Here is a 15,289-nt window from a genome sequence, read left to right as displayed (position 1 = left end):
GCCCAGAGAGGAGCAGCATCTTGCCCAAGGCCACACGGCTAGAGAAAAGAAGAGCTGGAATTTGAACCCAGATGTGTCCATGTGCTATGTTCTTCTCCAAAGGGGAGGGAAATGACAAGCAGTTCTTGTGTCCAAGCAGACGTGATGACGATGGTGATGAGGGTTAGATGACTATTATGGGGTAGCCCACATTATTGACTGTGTTCACCACGCCAGACCCTCCTAAAAGCACTTTGCATACCTTGCCCGATTTAATTCTCATCGTATCTTTGTGAGGGAGGGGCACCAACATTGTTTCCATTTTACAGATGAGGAAACTGAGGTCCAAAGAGGAAAGTGGCTTTCTCAACATCCCCTAGCCCAGTTGGTCAAGCAGGATTTGACTTCCGAGCCCCCGCCCCTCTTAAATCCATTTAGCCAAATCCCTCGTTTTTCTGATGGGGAAACTGAGGCCCAGGGGGAGCAAGGGAGCAGCCTGAGAGAGCTGTAACCCAGATGAGAGAAGAACCCACACCTCTGGCCTGGGCCCAGTGCCCTCAGCTGCCCCTCGCAATGGCCACTGACGATGGAGCATGGGAAGGGCCTGACCCCAGCCTCCCAGCTGTCAGGCCAGCCCAGCACACAGGGCACCAAGAACGCAGATGCTTCGGGGGCAGCGGGAGGGACTCGGTCAATTCACACCTGGGGCACTGGAAGGACAGGCCACTCTCTGTCTCCCTCAGGCAAGGGAGGTAGATGTGGGCAGAGGCAGCGAAGGGATCCCCCGCGCCCAGCTGTTCAGAAGTTAGAGAGCGAGACAGCAGCAGGATCTGAGACTTAGTCAGGGATAGGCCTGCATGGGCTCTGTGATCTCAACAGTGGCCTTCACTGCTCTGGGCCTCAGCTCCTTGTCAAGAATAATGATGGGGCTTCCCTGGTGGCACAGTGGTTGAGAATCCGCCTGTCGATGCAGGGGACACGGGTTCATGCCCCGGTCCGGGAGGATCCCGCGTGCCGCGGAGTGGCTAGGCCTGTGAGCCATGGCCGCTGAGCCTGCGCGTCCGGAGCCTGTGCTCCACAATGGGAGAGGCCACAACAATGAGAGGCCCGCAAACCGCAAAAAAAAAAAAAAAAGAAAGAAAGAAGAAGAACGATGATAATAATAATAACCAATGCTTAGGTACAGAGTTCTTATTGTCTGCAGGCCCTGTTCTAGTCATTTCACATATGGTTTTATGGTCACTCCAACCCTGTGAGGCAGGAAACACAGAGAAATCAAGTCACTTACCCAGGGTCACACAGCTAGGAAGTGGCATAGTTGAGATTCAAACCCAGGTCATCTGGCTCTAGTGCAGAGAAGTGAGAATTAAATTAAACGTAAGTAACCCCTCCCCCCGCCCCTACACCCGACTTTGCTCAAATCTGGAATTATTATTTTTAACACCGATATTATTATTGTCATTAGTAGTAGTGGTAGGAGGAGTAATGCCTCATGGGTTAAGGGGATCTGGAAGCTTCTCTCCCTTGTTTACTAATTTTAGCTGATTTCAGCCCCATCAGCCTTCCCTGGAGAAAGCAAACTGGCTCCAGCACTGAGGCCTTTGCACTGGCTGTTCCCTCAGCCTGGAAAGCTCTTCCCCTCGACAGCCCCTTCTCCTCTCTGGCCCTGAATTTTAATCCACACAGCAAGGGGTGGGGTAAGGTGACTTCTGAGGTGTTCTCCGCCTCTGTCCAGCTTGGCCTGGAATATCTGGTCCCAGACAGACGGACAGACGGACAGACAGGACAGCTCAGTGCTGGGCTCGGCCCCAGGTGGAGAGTAGGCACGCGGCAGCTTTGGCACTAAATAATAATAACACGATTGTGTCGCTAACGGAGATTTATGGAGCCCTTTCCCAGCCATGAGCTCAATGTGCTTCTACAAATATGAAGCCATTTATCTAAAGACAAGTTCCCTTAATCCGCGGAAAGATGGTTTCCTCGGAGAAAATTGTTCTCCAATCCCCACTACCTAACAGCTTGCTTCTAAATTAATGGAGAGAAAGATGATGTTTTTCACGAGCTGCTGGGAACATGTTGGCTCCTTTGCAGCCTGCAGACATTTTGTGGGTGAAGTGGGGACAGGCAGGATCCTAAAATGTGGCAGAGGCCCGGCCAGAGCGAGGGGGCCTCCGGGCCTGGGCTGGCTGACAGTCTCACTGTGTGACTGCAAGGGCAGGGCCCTGCCTGGGCCAGTTTCTCCTGTGCAAGGAGGTGCTTGGAAGATACCCTCTTGAGGGCTGGTCAGAGCTGAGTTTGAATCCCAGCTCCTCCCTGACTTGCAGTGTGACCTGGGACAAGTGATTTCACGTGTGTGAGCCTCAGTTTCCTCCTCTGTAAAATGGGCTGCTGGTTCAGTGTGATCCTACATGAGATGCACAGAGCCTGGCAAACAGTCAGTGTTCAATAAATATTAGCCAGACTCCTCCCTCAGCACCACTTATGAGGGGTTCATACAATCTGAGAATCCAAATTTTCGGCACTCAAATTTTCCGGATTATGTATCACAACCTCTACTTTACTGAGGGGGAAACTGAGCCCCAGAGAGGGGTGAGTCCTTGCTGGCCCCTAAGTCTGTAAGACTGTGCCTGAAGATCCCAAGGGTGCTGGGGACTGTTTCCCGGTGGGTAACGGAGGGTGGTGTTCCCTGGGGAAGAAAGGGAAATATTGTCGTCATCAGCAGTGGAGAAAATCACAGCTGTGCTAAGAGAGGCCCTAACACTGATTGGACATTTTTGTATTAATTCAGTCTAGCTATATTTATTCTTTAAGCCTCCTCTTGGCTCAGAGAGGCATATCCCTGGCCTCATGGAACCCCCATCCCCCTCTCTTCTTGTCTCCCAGATGACCTGGTTCCACATGGACTGCCAGGACCTGATGGCCCAGCTCAGGCTGGGCAAGGCCCAAAGGGCCAGCCCTGGGGACCAGCGCCGCCTCCACCGCTACCTGCAGCGCCTGACGTCCGAGTTCCCTGCTGAGAAGCTCACGGCCATGCGGCTGCAGGTGGCCTCTCTGAGCTGGGAGGGCCTGGGCCAGGACCTGTGGGAGGAGGCCCGAGAGAGGCACGAGGAGATCCAGACCCTCCTGAAGAAGGCACTGGCCCACTGTCCACGCCCGGCAGGTCCCCCGTCCCACCCGGCGGGCCGGGAACTCAGAGGGGCGGCCGCCGAGGGCCAGGACCTGAATGGAGAAGTCACTTACAAGGGAAGATGGGACCTGCCCCTCCAGGACTCACTGGGTCTGGATCATTCGCCAAAATCCTGTTGGCCTCCTTGGACCCCCGGACGTGTACAGAACAGAAATTTCCAAGCAGCCCCTCCACCCCAGGAAGCTGGCCAGGCTTTTGAAGCTGATGAAGGCAGAAGCCCGCATGGGCCCCTGGATCCTGCCCCTGAGCGTTTTCTCACCACCCTCCTCTCCTGGCAGCGGCTCCCCAGGCAGAGTCAGATCCCCCGGCCCACTGCGGGCAGCTTCTCCTCGGAGGGGATGGACTCACAGACGTCTCTGGAGGACTCACCCCACACAAGTCCCCCTGCATCCCTCTAGCTGGGAGTTCCCGTCAATCACACCAGGCTCCGGCAGGGATGGGTAGGGTTTGGGTGGGGCCCAGCTAAAGACAGAGCTGGGGAGCCCTGGACCATCCGTCAGGACGTGGCTACTGAGTTTGGCCCGTGCTCGGTGGATAAGAACTCACGCCTGCTCCCGGCCCCAGGAAGCTCTGGGAAGATGCGACTCTCACATTCAGAATAGTGAGAGGGCAGGGGAGGGCAGGGCAGGACGCGGAAGAGTGTGAGATGGGCTCCAAAACCCTGGAGTCTCATCATGGAAAGAGCTGTTGGTACAGATCCTTCCAGAGATCTCCGACCTAGGCAGGCCAGATCCCTACCTGGGGTTCAGGGGTATGTAAGCTTCCCCTTGGGGCACAAGGGACAAAGTTGCCCTCATAATAGAACCGAGGGTGGGGAGATTGGGGGAGTGGCTTCTTGTCTTAGGGGCCTACGAAACAGACCACACAAGGATTCGAGTGCGCATTTATTTGGCGGAGGAGCGGGGGAGCGAGTCTGGGAAGGGAATAAAGGGGGTGCTGTCAAGTGAATGACCACATGTAATTTATCCACTGACGCCACTGGGCTCGGGCAAAGAGAATCACCTGCTGGAGGCCAGTTAGTGCACAAGGAAGGGGTAAGGGAGGGGGACTGTCTGCTGCACCTCTACTCTGTCACTTGGCTTCTCCAGCAGACATGAGCATCAGTCTCAAGTTCAAGGAACCCCAGAGAGGACCACCTCCCTCTCCCATGATCTCTGCCTTCTTCCCCTCCCCACCACAGCTCCTCAGACCCACCTCCAAGCCCGACCTGTCTTTAGGCACAGCCTCTGGTGCCTGGCGTCATTGGGTTCTGCTATGGTTGGGGCTGGAGGTTAGGGAGCCTTGTCCCCATCCAGCAGGTGGTGCGGGAGGACAGTGAGAAGAGGCTTGAGATGCTCTGATTTCAGATAGAGCATCTAGAAGATAGCCCAGAGTGACCATGGCTAGCGCCTCCCCTGAATGTCATTATCCTGAGAATGTGCACCCATCTCTGCCCTAGGATGCATCACCAAGATGGCCTCTGGTAGCCCAGCCCTGGAATTTTCCTGGCTCCAGGAAGAGGGTGGGGTGCACATCCTCCCACAAGATGAGGCTGTGGAAGGAGAGGGAGGCAGGACTGGAGTGGGCCTGGGAGGACAAACAGGGTTTCTCAAGGGTAATCTTGGGCTTCCCTGGTGGCGCAGTGGTTAAGCATCTGCCTGCCAATGCAGGGGACATGGGTTCAAGCCCTGGTCTGGGAAGATCCCACATGCCGCGGAGCAACTAAACCTGTGCGCCACAACTACTGACCCTGCGCTCTAGGGCCTGCAAGCCACAACCACTGAGCCCATGCGCCACAACAACTGAAGCCTGTGCGCCTAGAGCCCATGCTTCGCCACAAGAGAGGCCACCACGATGAGAAGCCCACACACTGCAACGAAGAGTAGCCCCCTCTCGCCACAACTAGAGAAAGCCCGTGCGCAGCAACGAAGACCCAACTCAGCCAAAAATAAGTAAATTTTAAAAAAATTATTTAAAAAAAGAGTAATCTCAGCAGAGAGAGCCACACAAACCTCAATGCCCAAAATACCTTCGGGAATCTTCCAGGACTCAAGATTTCATCAAGAGTGGTCTGGGGCCTGTCTGCCTCAGAACCACGAGCAGAGCTGATCAAAGGCAGTGTCTTAGGGGATCTCACCCCAGATAGTTAAAACCAGACCCTTGGGGCAGGGGTGGCTGGAGTCTGCACGTGTAACCAAGTGCTCATGCAACACAGTGAGGTGGGGTGCTGTTGGGAAACCCTTGGGGCTGAGGCCTGAGCCGCCCCCAACCCCCACCCCAAGCCAGCTCTGATTCTTGCATTCCAGTCTCCTGCCTTCTGTCCAGACAGGCCTGAGGATGCAGGAGGCATTTGATCAGTCCATCTCCATCCAGGCCTGTTGCCTCAGAAGGGGGCCAAAGGCTCTTAAAATGCTGTTGCCATAACAACAGCATCCAGCCAGTAGGGACCACAGGCAGGGAGCCAGGGTACCCGGGGTGCAAGGATGAAAACTGACTTCTGAGAGACTACAGCTATGGCTAGTGCTCAGGGGGGCTGAGGAGGGGTATGGATAATACAAGAATCCTTGGGAGGGAGGGGCCCCCAAAGCCATCTTGTACATCCCTCTGTCTCCAGAAAGAGCCGAACGCCCACAACTTGTCTACTCACAGCAGCCCAAAGGGGAGAAGGGGATGCAGAAATGAAATATAATAATGAATAATAATATTACTAGCCAACATTTAGTCTGCATTTTCTTTGTGCCTGACTTGGTGCTAAGCCCTTTAAAAGCTTTGTGGGGCTTGTTGAAATGTTCACAACAATCCAATGAAGCCAATACTAGTTTCACCCCATTTTACTGAGGAGGAAACTGCTTTTCAAGCTCCAGGGGTTGGTGGGCAAGAGGTGATAGGAGGAGCATGGCCTGGGAGTTAGGGACCTCACGTGACACTTCCGCCCTGCTGCCAGCTGCCTGTGTGACCCTGGGCAGGTTGCTTCCCCTTTCTGGCCCTTGGTTTACCCTATCTGTACAATCAGGTCATTGAATGGATAAGGATCTTTCTTGTCTTTGGAATCAGAGAGGCCAGCCTTTGAATCCAGGCTTAATAGCCTGGTGATTCTGAGCAGATGGCCACCTCTCAGTTTTCCCATCTGTCCAATGGGTTTGTCAAGCCTGCTGGGCCAGGATAATAAGATCCTGGGATCTCTGAGCTCCACACCAGGCCTCTTCCTCTCCAGAGGGGTGGCCATCTTGTAAAGTCTGAGAAACCCACTGGGGCAGTGGTAGGACTGAACCCAAATTGTAGTTTAGGCACTTTACAGTTTATGGTGTATTTTTTTGTCCATACATTTCTTCATCCAATATTCCCTACAACCCTGAGGGCACAAAAAGTCACACTGTAGGATGTCTCCATTTTACAGATGAGAAGACTGAGGACTGGAGAGGGGAGGGGACTGGCCCAAGGTCACACAGCAAGGAAAGGAATGACTAGAGAAGGGGAAACCTCAAAATCTGGACCTAGTTCTTGTCCATGCCTAATCCAGGAGAGCAGATGTCAGCCACTCTGAGGTGGGCACCCCACACCTTCATGCCTTCAAGTTACCCACATCAGACCCTGACAGGGCAGTAGGCAGCACAGGCTGCCCTCCTGAAACAGAGATGTTCTGTTCTTTGCGAGCTGTGAACTGGCTTCCAGCCCAGGACAAACCCATCAGGCCCGAAACCCCACCCACTCCCAGCTGCAAAATAGCTGTCTGAGGCCAGAGCCAGTGGGCCTCCTGGAGAATAAACAAGCCCTCTGGCTGGGCGGCAGGATCCTTGGATCCCATCCCCTTCAGTCTGCGGCATGACGGGGACCTGGGTGAACCACCGCACTTCCTCAGGCCTCATTTTCTCCATCTTTGAAGTGGGGGGATTGGGCAAGACCAGGGATGGCAAACGGGTGTTGTCTGGCCTGTGGAACTCCTGATCTGCCCTCCCAATCCTGCCTCCCTCTCTGTGTACTGACCATGCATCCAGGCACCCAGGCTGAAAACCTGCAAGATGTCCTTGAACTTCCCCAGAGCCCCCAGATCCACCCCCCTCACCTCTCTCTAATCTTCTTCTTTCTCCCTCCACCTCCCCATCCTCATCCCAGTCTCCATCCTCTCTCCCCCTGGACAGTTGTAACAGTATCCTCAGTGGTCCTCCTGCAGCCACTTGGGCCCTTTTATCCATCCTCCACAGAGAGGCTAGAGGGACCTTTGCAAAATGTAAAATAATGCCAGTCCCTGCTTAACAGAGCCCAGTGGCATCCCATGGCTCTCCAGATAACCCCCATCCTGCCCATCTCGCTGTAATCTACAAAGCTCTGTGGGGTCAGGCCTCTGCCCACCACTCTAGCCTCACCTTACTCCCCAGTCTCCATGTTCTCTGAGTTCCAACAACACTGACTTCCTTTTAGTTCCTCAGCCATTCCAAGCTCTTTCAAGTTCCCCTAGAAGGACACCTGGCAACAAGGATTCAGGTACAGGTGATTTGCTGAAGGGATCATGAGAGAGACCACAGGAAGGGGAAACAGGACAGAGAAGGGAAGGAAACCAATGTACAATTTCAGATCAAGGCTCAGCCTCTGCCTGATCACATGGGGAATGCTGGAGGGTATTTTTCACCTCCCGAGGCACTGCAGGCCTCAGCAAAGGCCAGTCACACAAAGCAGGGTCCAGGAACCCTAGGGCAGTGCTTGCTTGGAGGAGGGTTGCTGGTGTGGGCCCATAGAAGATAATATTCTGTATTACAAATATATAGAATGCTCTCACCACTAAATTATAAATTTTTAAAACTCCAACTTAAAAATAGGTAAAGGGGGGCTTCCTTGGTGGCGCAGTGGTTGAGAGTCCGCCTGCGGATGGAGGGGACACGGGTTCGAGCCCCAGTCTGGGAAGATCCCACATGCCACGGAGTGGCTGGGCCCATGAGCCATGGTCGCTGAGCCTGTGCGTCCGGAGCCTGTGCTCCATAACGGGAGAGGCCATAACAGTGAGAGGCCCGCGTACCACAAAAAAAAAAAAAAAAAAAAAAAAATAGGTAAAGGATCTGAATGAGCATTTCTCCAAATAAGATGCATAAAATTCTAATAAGGACATGAAAAAATGCTCAACCTCATTAGCCATCAAGGAAATACAAATCAAAACCACAATGAGATATCACTACACATTTACTAGGATGGCTAAAATTTAAAAGTCCAATAGTAAACGTTGGCAGGATGTGGAGAAATTGGAACCCTCATACATTGCTGGGGGAATGTAAAATGATGCAACTGCTTTGGGAAACAGTTGGGCAGGGCTTCAAATAGTTAAACATCCATTTACAATATAACCCAGCAATTCCATTCCTAGGTATACACCCCAAAGAAACAAAACCATATGTCCACACAAGAATTTCTACATAAAGGTTTATAGCAGAATTATTCATCATAGTTAAAAGGAAGAAGCAACCCAAATATTGGTCAACCAATGAATGAATAAACAAAATGTAGTATATCCATACAAAAGGATGTTATTCAGCCATAAAAAGGAATGAAGTCACTTCCTAACTTATTCTGTGAAGCAAGCATTATCCTGATACCAAAGCCAAATATATCACAAGAAAAGAAAATTACAGGTCAATATAACTTGTGAGTATAGATGTAAAAATCCTCAACAAGATACTAGCAAACCAAAGACAATAGCACATTAAAAGAATTATGCAGGGGCTTCCCTGGTGGCGCAGTGGTTAAGAATCCGCCTGCCGATGCAGGGCACATGGGTTCGTGCCCCGGTCCGGGAAGATCCCACATGCCGCGGAGCGGCTGGGCCCGTGAGCCATGGCCGCTGAGCCTGCGCGTCTGGAGCCTGTGCTCCGCAACGGGAGAGGCCACAACAGTGAGAGGCCCACGTACCGCAAAAAAAAAAAAAAAAAAAAGAATTATGCAGTGTGACCAAGTGGGATTTATCCCAGGTATGCAAGGGTTGTTAAAGATAAGAAAATCAATCAATGTAATATACCACATTAATAGCATGAAGGGAGAAAAACACGATCATCTCAGTTGTCTCAGAAAAGACATTTGACAAAATCCAACAGCTTTCATGATTAAAACCAAAACAAAACAAAAACAAGAACAACAAGAAAAAACACTACTCTGAAAACAAAGAATAAAAGGGAACTTATTCAACATGATAAATGGCATTCATGAAAAACCCACAACTAAGATCAAACTCAATGGTGAAAGACTGAAAGCTTTCTCCCTAAGGTCAGGAGCAAAACAGGTTGCCTATTTTCACCACTGCTATTCAACGTTGTATTGGAAATTCTAGACAAGAAAATTAGATAAGAAAAACAAATAAAAGGAATCCAATTAGACAAGAAAAATAGCAGTTACCCTGCAAAAGAAAGAAAAGTCATCCAAACTGGAAAGGAAGGAATAAAGTTGTTTCTATTCACAGATGGCACGATTCTGTGTATAGAAAATACAAAATAATCCACAAGAAAGATACTAGAGCTAATAAACAAATTCAGCAAAGTTGTGGGTTACAAGATCAACACACAAAAATCTGTGTTTTTACACACCAGCAATGAACAATCTGAAAAGGAAATTAAGAAAGCAATTTCATTTCTAAAAGCATCTGAAAGAATAAAATACTTAGTAATAAATTTAAGGAGGTGAAAGACATTGTATTCATAGGTAGGAAGACTTAACATTGTTAAAATGTCAATACTATCCAAAGTGATCCTCAGATTCAACATAATCCCTATCAAAATTCCAACAGCCTTTTTTGGGACAGAAATAGAAAAGCCAATCCTCAAATTCTTATAGAATTTCAAGAGGCCCCCCAAGTAGCCAAAACAACTTGAAAAAGAAGAACAAACTTGGAGGACTCTCAGTTTCCAATTTCAAAACTTACTGCAAACCTACAGTAATCAGAAGAGTGTGGGACTGCCATGAGAATGGACATCTAGACACATAGAATCAAAATAAACCCATAGGTCTACAGTCAATTGATTTTCAACAAGGCTGCCAAGTCCATTCAATGGGGAAAGAGTAAGTTCTTAAACAAATGGTGCTGGAACAACTGGATTTCTTCACGTAAAAGAATGAAGTTGGACCTCTGCTTCACGCCATATACAAAAATTAACTCAAAACGGATCAACAACCTAGATTTAAGAGATAAAACTATAAAACTCTTAGAAGAAAACATAAGGGTAGATCTTCATGAGCTTAGATTTGGCAGTGGGTTCTTAGATATGATACCAAAAGCATGAGCAACAAAGGTAAAAGTTGATAAATAGGACTTCATCAAAATTAAAAACTGTACATCAAAAGACATTATCAAGAAAATGAAAAGGCAACCTACAGAATGGGAGAAAATATTTACAGATCTTATATTTGATGAGAGTTTAATATCCAGAATATATAAAGCACTGCTACAACTCAGCAAAAAATGACAAGCAACCCAATTTTAAAATGGGTAAAGAACTTGAATAGACATTGCCCCCAAAGAAGATATACAAATGGCTAACAAGCACATAAAAAGATGCTCAACATCATTAGTCATTAGGGAAATGCAAGTCAAAACCACAATGAGACACCACCTCACACCTACTAGGATGAATATAATCAAAAAAGCAGAAAATAACAAATATTGGTGAGGATGTAGAGATTTGGAACCCTTGTACCTTGCTGGTGGGAATGTAAAATGGTGCAGCCCCTGTGGAAACCATTTTGGTGGTTCCTCAAAAAGGTAAACATAGAATGACCCAGCAATTCCACTCCTAGGTATATACCCAAAAGAATTGAAAACAGGGACTCAAACAGATACTTGTACACCAATGTTCACAGCAGCATTATTCATAATAGCCAAAAGGTGGAAATAATCCAAATGCCTATCAAAATGTGGTATATACATACAATGGAATATTTTCCAGCTGTAAAAAGAATGATGTTCTGGTACATGCTACAGTATGGATGATCCTTGAAAACATTCTGCTAAATGAAATAAATCAGACAAAAAGGACCAATATTGTATAATTCCATGAAATATCTAGAATAGGCAAATTCATAGAGACATAAAGTAGGTTAGAGTATATCAGGGGCTGGGAGGAGGGAGGAATAAAGAATTAGTATTTAATGGGTCCAGAACAGGCAAGTCTATAGAAACAGAAATTAGATTAGTGGTTGCTTAGGGCTGGAGTGTGGGGTGGGAGGAGATGAATCCCTAAAGAGCAAAGGGTTTCTTTTTGAGGTCATGAAAATGTTCCCAAATTGACTATGGTAGAGGTTGCACGTATCTGTGAATACAGTAAAAGCTATTGATTTGTACACTTTAAATGGGTGAATTGTATGGTATGTGAACTATATCTCAATAAAGCTTTTTCTTTTCTTTAAACAAACAAACAAACAAACAAAAACAGATAGAAGCCAGAGGAGGGATGCACAGAAACAAAAAATGATCATAGGGAATCTAGTGTAGCGCTGACAATTTCTGCTTACAAGCTCTTTCTTGTCTCAATACCTGGAATATCCTTCCCCTATCTTTTCAATTAGTTAAGCACTCTTTATCCTTCAGATATCAGCAACAGGGTCAGGCTTTCCGGGTCACTCTGAAGGAGTCAAAATCCCCCTTTATAAAGACCACGTAGTTCTCTTTCATAGCACTTATCTCAATTGCCATTTTGCAGTATTTTATTAATGCTCATATCCCCCACTAAACTGTGAGTTTCACAAGAGCAGGAACTGAACCCGCCTGTTCAATGTATCCTTGGCACAGGGAAGAAAATCACCAAAATTTGTTAGACGAATTGATGAATGAATGAATGAATGAATGCCAACTTTGATTGATTAGTAGGGTCTGCCTAGAGCACCTGGTTGGCTCAGTAAGAAGGAATTCTATGACTGATTAATGATGTCTGCCATGGAGGAGGGCCGCTATAGAGATACTAGCCTTGTCCCAAATTTGCCATACCTGAATTACAGAGGACCATCCCTCAGCGTCCCCCATCAGAGGGCACTCTAGAAACAGTCTCATCTCCGCCAGCTCCCAGGAGGAGAGTGCAGCTGTCATCCCAGCTGGCCTTGATAATCAATCACACAGCCATGCGGTGTCATTAGGATTTGTCACTGAGCCACATCCAGGTGCACCAGGCAGGAGTAAGCAAGCTCATTTGCATTTCATCTGCATGGAAATTTGCATACGCCTCCACAGCTCTGTCTCCTTGCAATTTTCATGTTAAAATGTCATTATCACTCCTGTGAAGCCTGTTATTTCTTGATTTCATTCTCCCTGCTCCTCTAACCTGACTCCCGCCTAAGCCTCAGACACTCAAGCCTGGGCTGGGAGAAGGAAATGGTTTGAGCTTTGGTTCTGCTGCTGATTCACTTGTGATTTCCCTCTCTGGGCCATGTCTGTGCCACTAGGCACAGAGACAGGGATGGTCCTATGGGAGCTGCCCTTTAAGCAGTCACAGGAGGGCTGCCACAAACTTAGCCACTCAGGACTGTCCCCATGAAGCCTCCAATTCCCCACCTCTAAGCCTTTGACCTTGCTGTGCCCTCCTCCTGGAAGAGCCTTCTCCCTTTCCTACAGGGTGAATGTCCAACATCCGCCCCTTTCTTTCTCTGCTTATACCGTGCCACAGCCCCTCAGTGGTAAACCGGTTGGATGAAAAGATAGACATGTGACCCAAGCTCATCAATAAGATTCTTTTTCCAGGATTTGGATTTGGGAATCAGATATGCTAGGCAGTTTCTGAACTGAGCATGTGTAAACTTGAGTTCAGAGGGCCACTGTGTCCAGCTGTGTACATAGAAAGCAGAAAAGTAGTCCTGGGGGTGGAGGACCAAAGCTGATCACCCAGAGTCAGCCTCAAGAGATGGAGAGGTAGCAAAGGCCCTGGCTCCCGGTCTAGCCCCCATCCCTAAGCCCCAACCCTGAGGCCTGGCTGCCCTGCTCAGTACTGCTTCCAGCACTCACCACCTCTGCTCCCTGTCTCTTTTCATGCTTCAGCAAGCCCTAGGGCCTTGTGTTCCTTGCAACTGGGATGAAACAATAGAAGATGAAATGTGAGCTCAAGGATCCCAAAAGGAAGTTTTTTTAAAAAATATTTATTTATTTATTAATTTAGCCTGCGCCAGGTCTTAGTTGTGGCATGCGGACTCTTAGTTGCCACATGTGGAATCTCGTTTCCTGACCAGGGATCGAACCTGGGTCCCCTGCATTGAGAGCACAGAGTCACCCACTGGACCACCAGGGAAGTCCCCCAAAAGGAACTTTTGAGGGAAAAAAATTTGATACTTGACGTCTCAAAAAGAGCATGGAAATTGTTGTGAAGATAGAAAGCAGAACTTGAATGAACTTTCTTTTTTGGTGTTTATACCGAGAAAAGGGGGCATCATTAAGTTCTTCAGAAACAGGAGCTCTGACTTTTTCTTTCTTTTTAAAAATTTTTTATTGAGGTATCATTGATTTACAATATTATATGTTTCAGGTGTATAACATAGCTGTTCACAATTTTTTTTATTTCATAATTTCTTTATTTCCTCTAATTTGTTTTTTTTCTCACCGTTTTTTTTTTTTTTTTTTTTTTTTGCTTTATAACAAATTTAATCAGTTATACATACACATATGTGCCCATATCCCCTCCCTTTTGCGTCTCCCTCCCACCCTCCCTATCCCACCCCTCCAGGCGGTCACAAAGCACCGAGCTGATCTCCCTGTGCTATGCGGCTGCTTCCCACTAGCTATCTACCTTACGTTTGGTAGTGTATATATGTCCATGCCGCTCTTTCACTTTGTCACAGCTTACCCTTCTCCCTCCCCATATCCTCAAGTCCATTCTCTAGTAGGTCTGTGTCTTTATTCCTGTCTTACCCCTATGTTCTTCATGACATTTTTTTTTCTTAAATTCCATATATATGTGTCAGCATACAGTATTTGTCTTTCTCTTTCTGACTTACTTCACTCTGTATGACAGACTCTAGGTCCATCCACCTCATTACAAATAGCTCAATTTCGTTTCTTTTTATGGCTGAGTAATATTCCATTGTATATATGTGCCACATCTTCTTTACCCATTCATCCGATGATGGACACCTAGGTTGTTTCCATCTCCGGGCTATTGTAAATAGGGCTGCTATGAACATTTTGGTACATGTCTCTTTTTGAATTATGGTTTTCTCAGGGTATATGCCCAGTAGTGGGATTGCTGGGTCATATGGTAGTTCTATTTGTAGTTTTTTAAGGAACCTCCATACTGTTCTCCATAGTGGCTGTACCAATTCACATTCCCACCAGCAATGCAAGAGTGTTCCCTTTTCTCCACACCCTCTCCAGCATTTATTGTTTCTAGATTTTTTGATGATGGCCATTCTGACTGGTGTGAGAGGATATCTCATTGTAGTTTTGATTTGCATTTCTCTAATGAGTAAAGATGTTGAGCATCCTTTCATGTGTTTGTTGGCAGTCTGTATATCTTCTGTGGAGAAATGTCTGTTTAGGTCTTCTGCCCATTTTTGGATTGGGTTGTTTGTTTTTTTGTTATTGAGCTGCATGAGCTGCTTATAAATTTTGGAGATTAATCCTTTGTCAATTGCTTCATTTGCAAATATTTTCTCCCATTCTGAGGGTTGTCTTTTGGTCTTCTTTATGGTTTCCTTTGCTGTGCAAAAGCTTTGAAGTTTCATTAGGTCCCATGTGTTTATTTTTGTCTTTATTTCCATTTCTCTAGGAGGTGGGTCAAAAAGGATCTTGCTGTGATTTATGTCATAGAGTGTTCTGCCTATGTTTTCCTCTAAGAGTTTGATAGTGTCTGGCCTTACATTTAGGTCTTTAATCCATTTTGAGTTTATTTTTGTGTATGGTGTTAGGGAGTGATCTAATCTCATACTTTTACACGTCCCTATCCAGTTTTCCCAGCACCACTTATTGAAGAGACTGTCCTTTCTCCACTGTATATTCCTGCCTCCTTTATCAAAGATAAGTTGACCATATGTCCGTGGGTTTATCTCTGGGCTTTCTATCCTGTTCCATTGATCTATCTTTCTGTTTTTGTGTCAGTACCATACTGTCTTGATTACTGTAGCTTTGTAGTATAGTCTGAAGTCAGGGAGCCTGATTCCTCCAGCTCCATTTTTCGTTCTCAAGATTGCTTTGGC

At 47.4% G+C, this 15,289-nt stretch overlaps 1 protein-coding gene across 1 annotated transcript in view; it reads left to right on the top strand.

Annotated features, from left to right (window-relative positions):
* KIAA1755 overlaps positions 1-3,564 on the top strand; it is a gene marked incomplete at both ends in the record, with an annotated part of 50,147 nt that extends 46,583 nt beyond the window's left edge. Inside the window, one exon of the mRNA XM_079719097.1 lies at positions 2,863-3,564. Within this exon, the coding sequence (XP_079575223.1) occupies positions 2,863-3,564 (702 nt within the window). The remainder of the gene's footprint in view (positions 1-2,862) is intronic.
* Between the last annotated feature and the right edge of the window lie 11,725 nt (positions 3,565-15,289).

This window comes from Hyperoodon ampullatus, assembly GCF_949752795.1.
Source record: "Hyperoodon ampullatus genome assembly, chromosome: 14".
NCBI classification, from domain to species: Eukaryota; Metazoa; Chordata; class Mammalia; order Artiodactyla; family Ziphiidae; genus Hyperoodon; species Hyperoodon ampullatus.
This window is presented reverse-complemented; position numbering and strand designations above follow the sequence as displayed.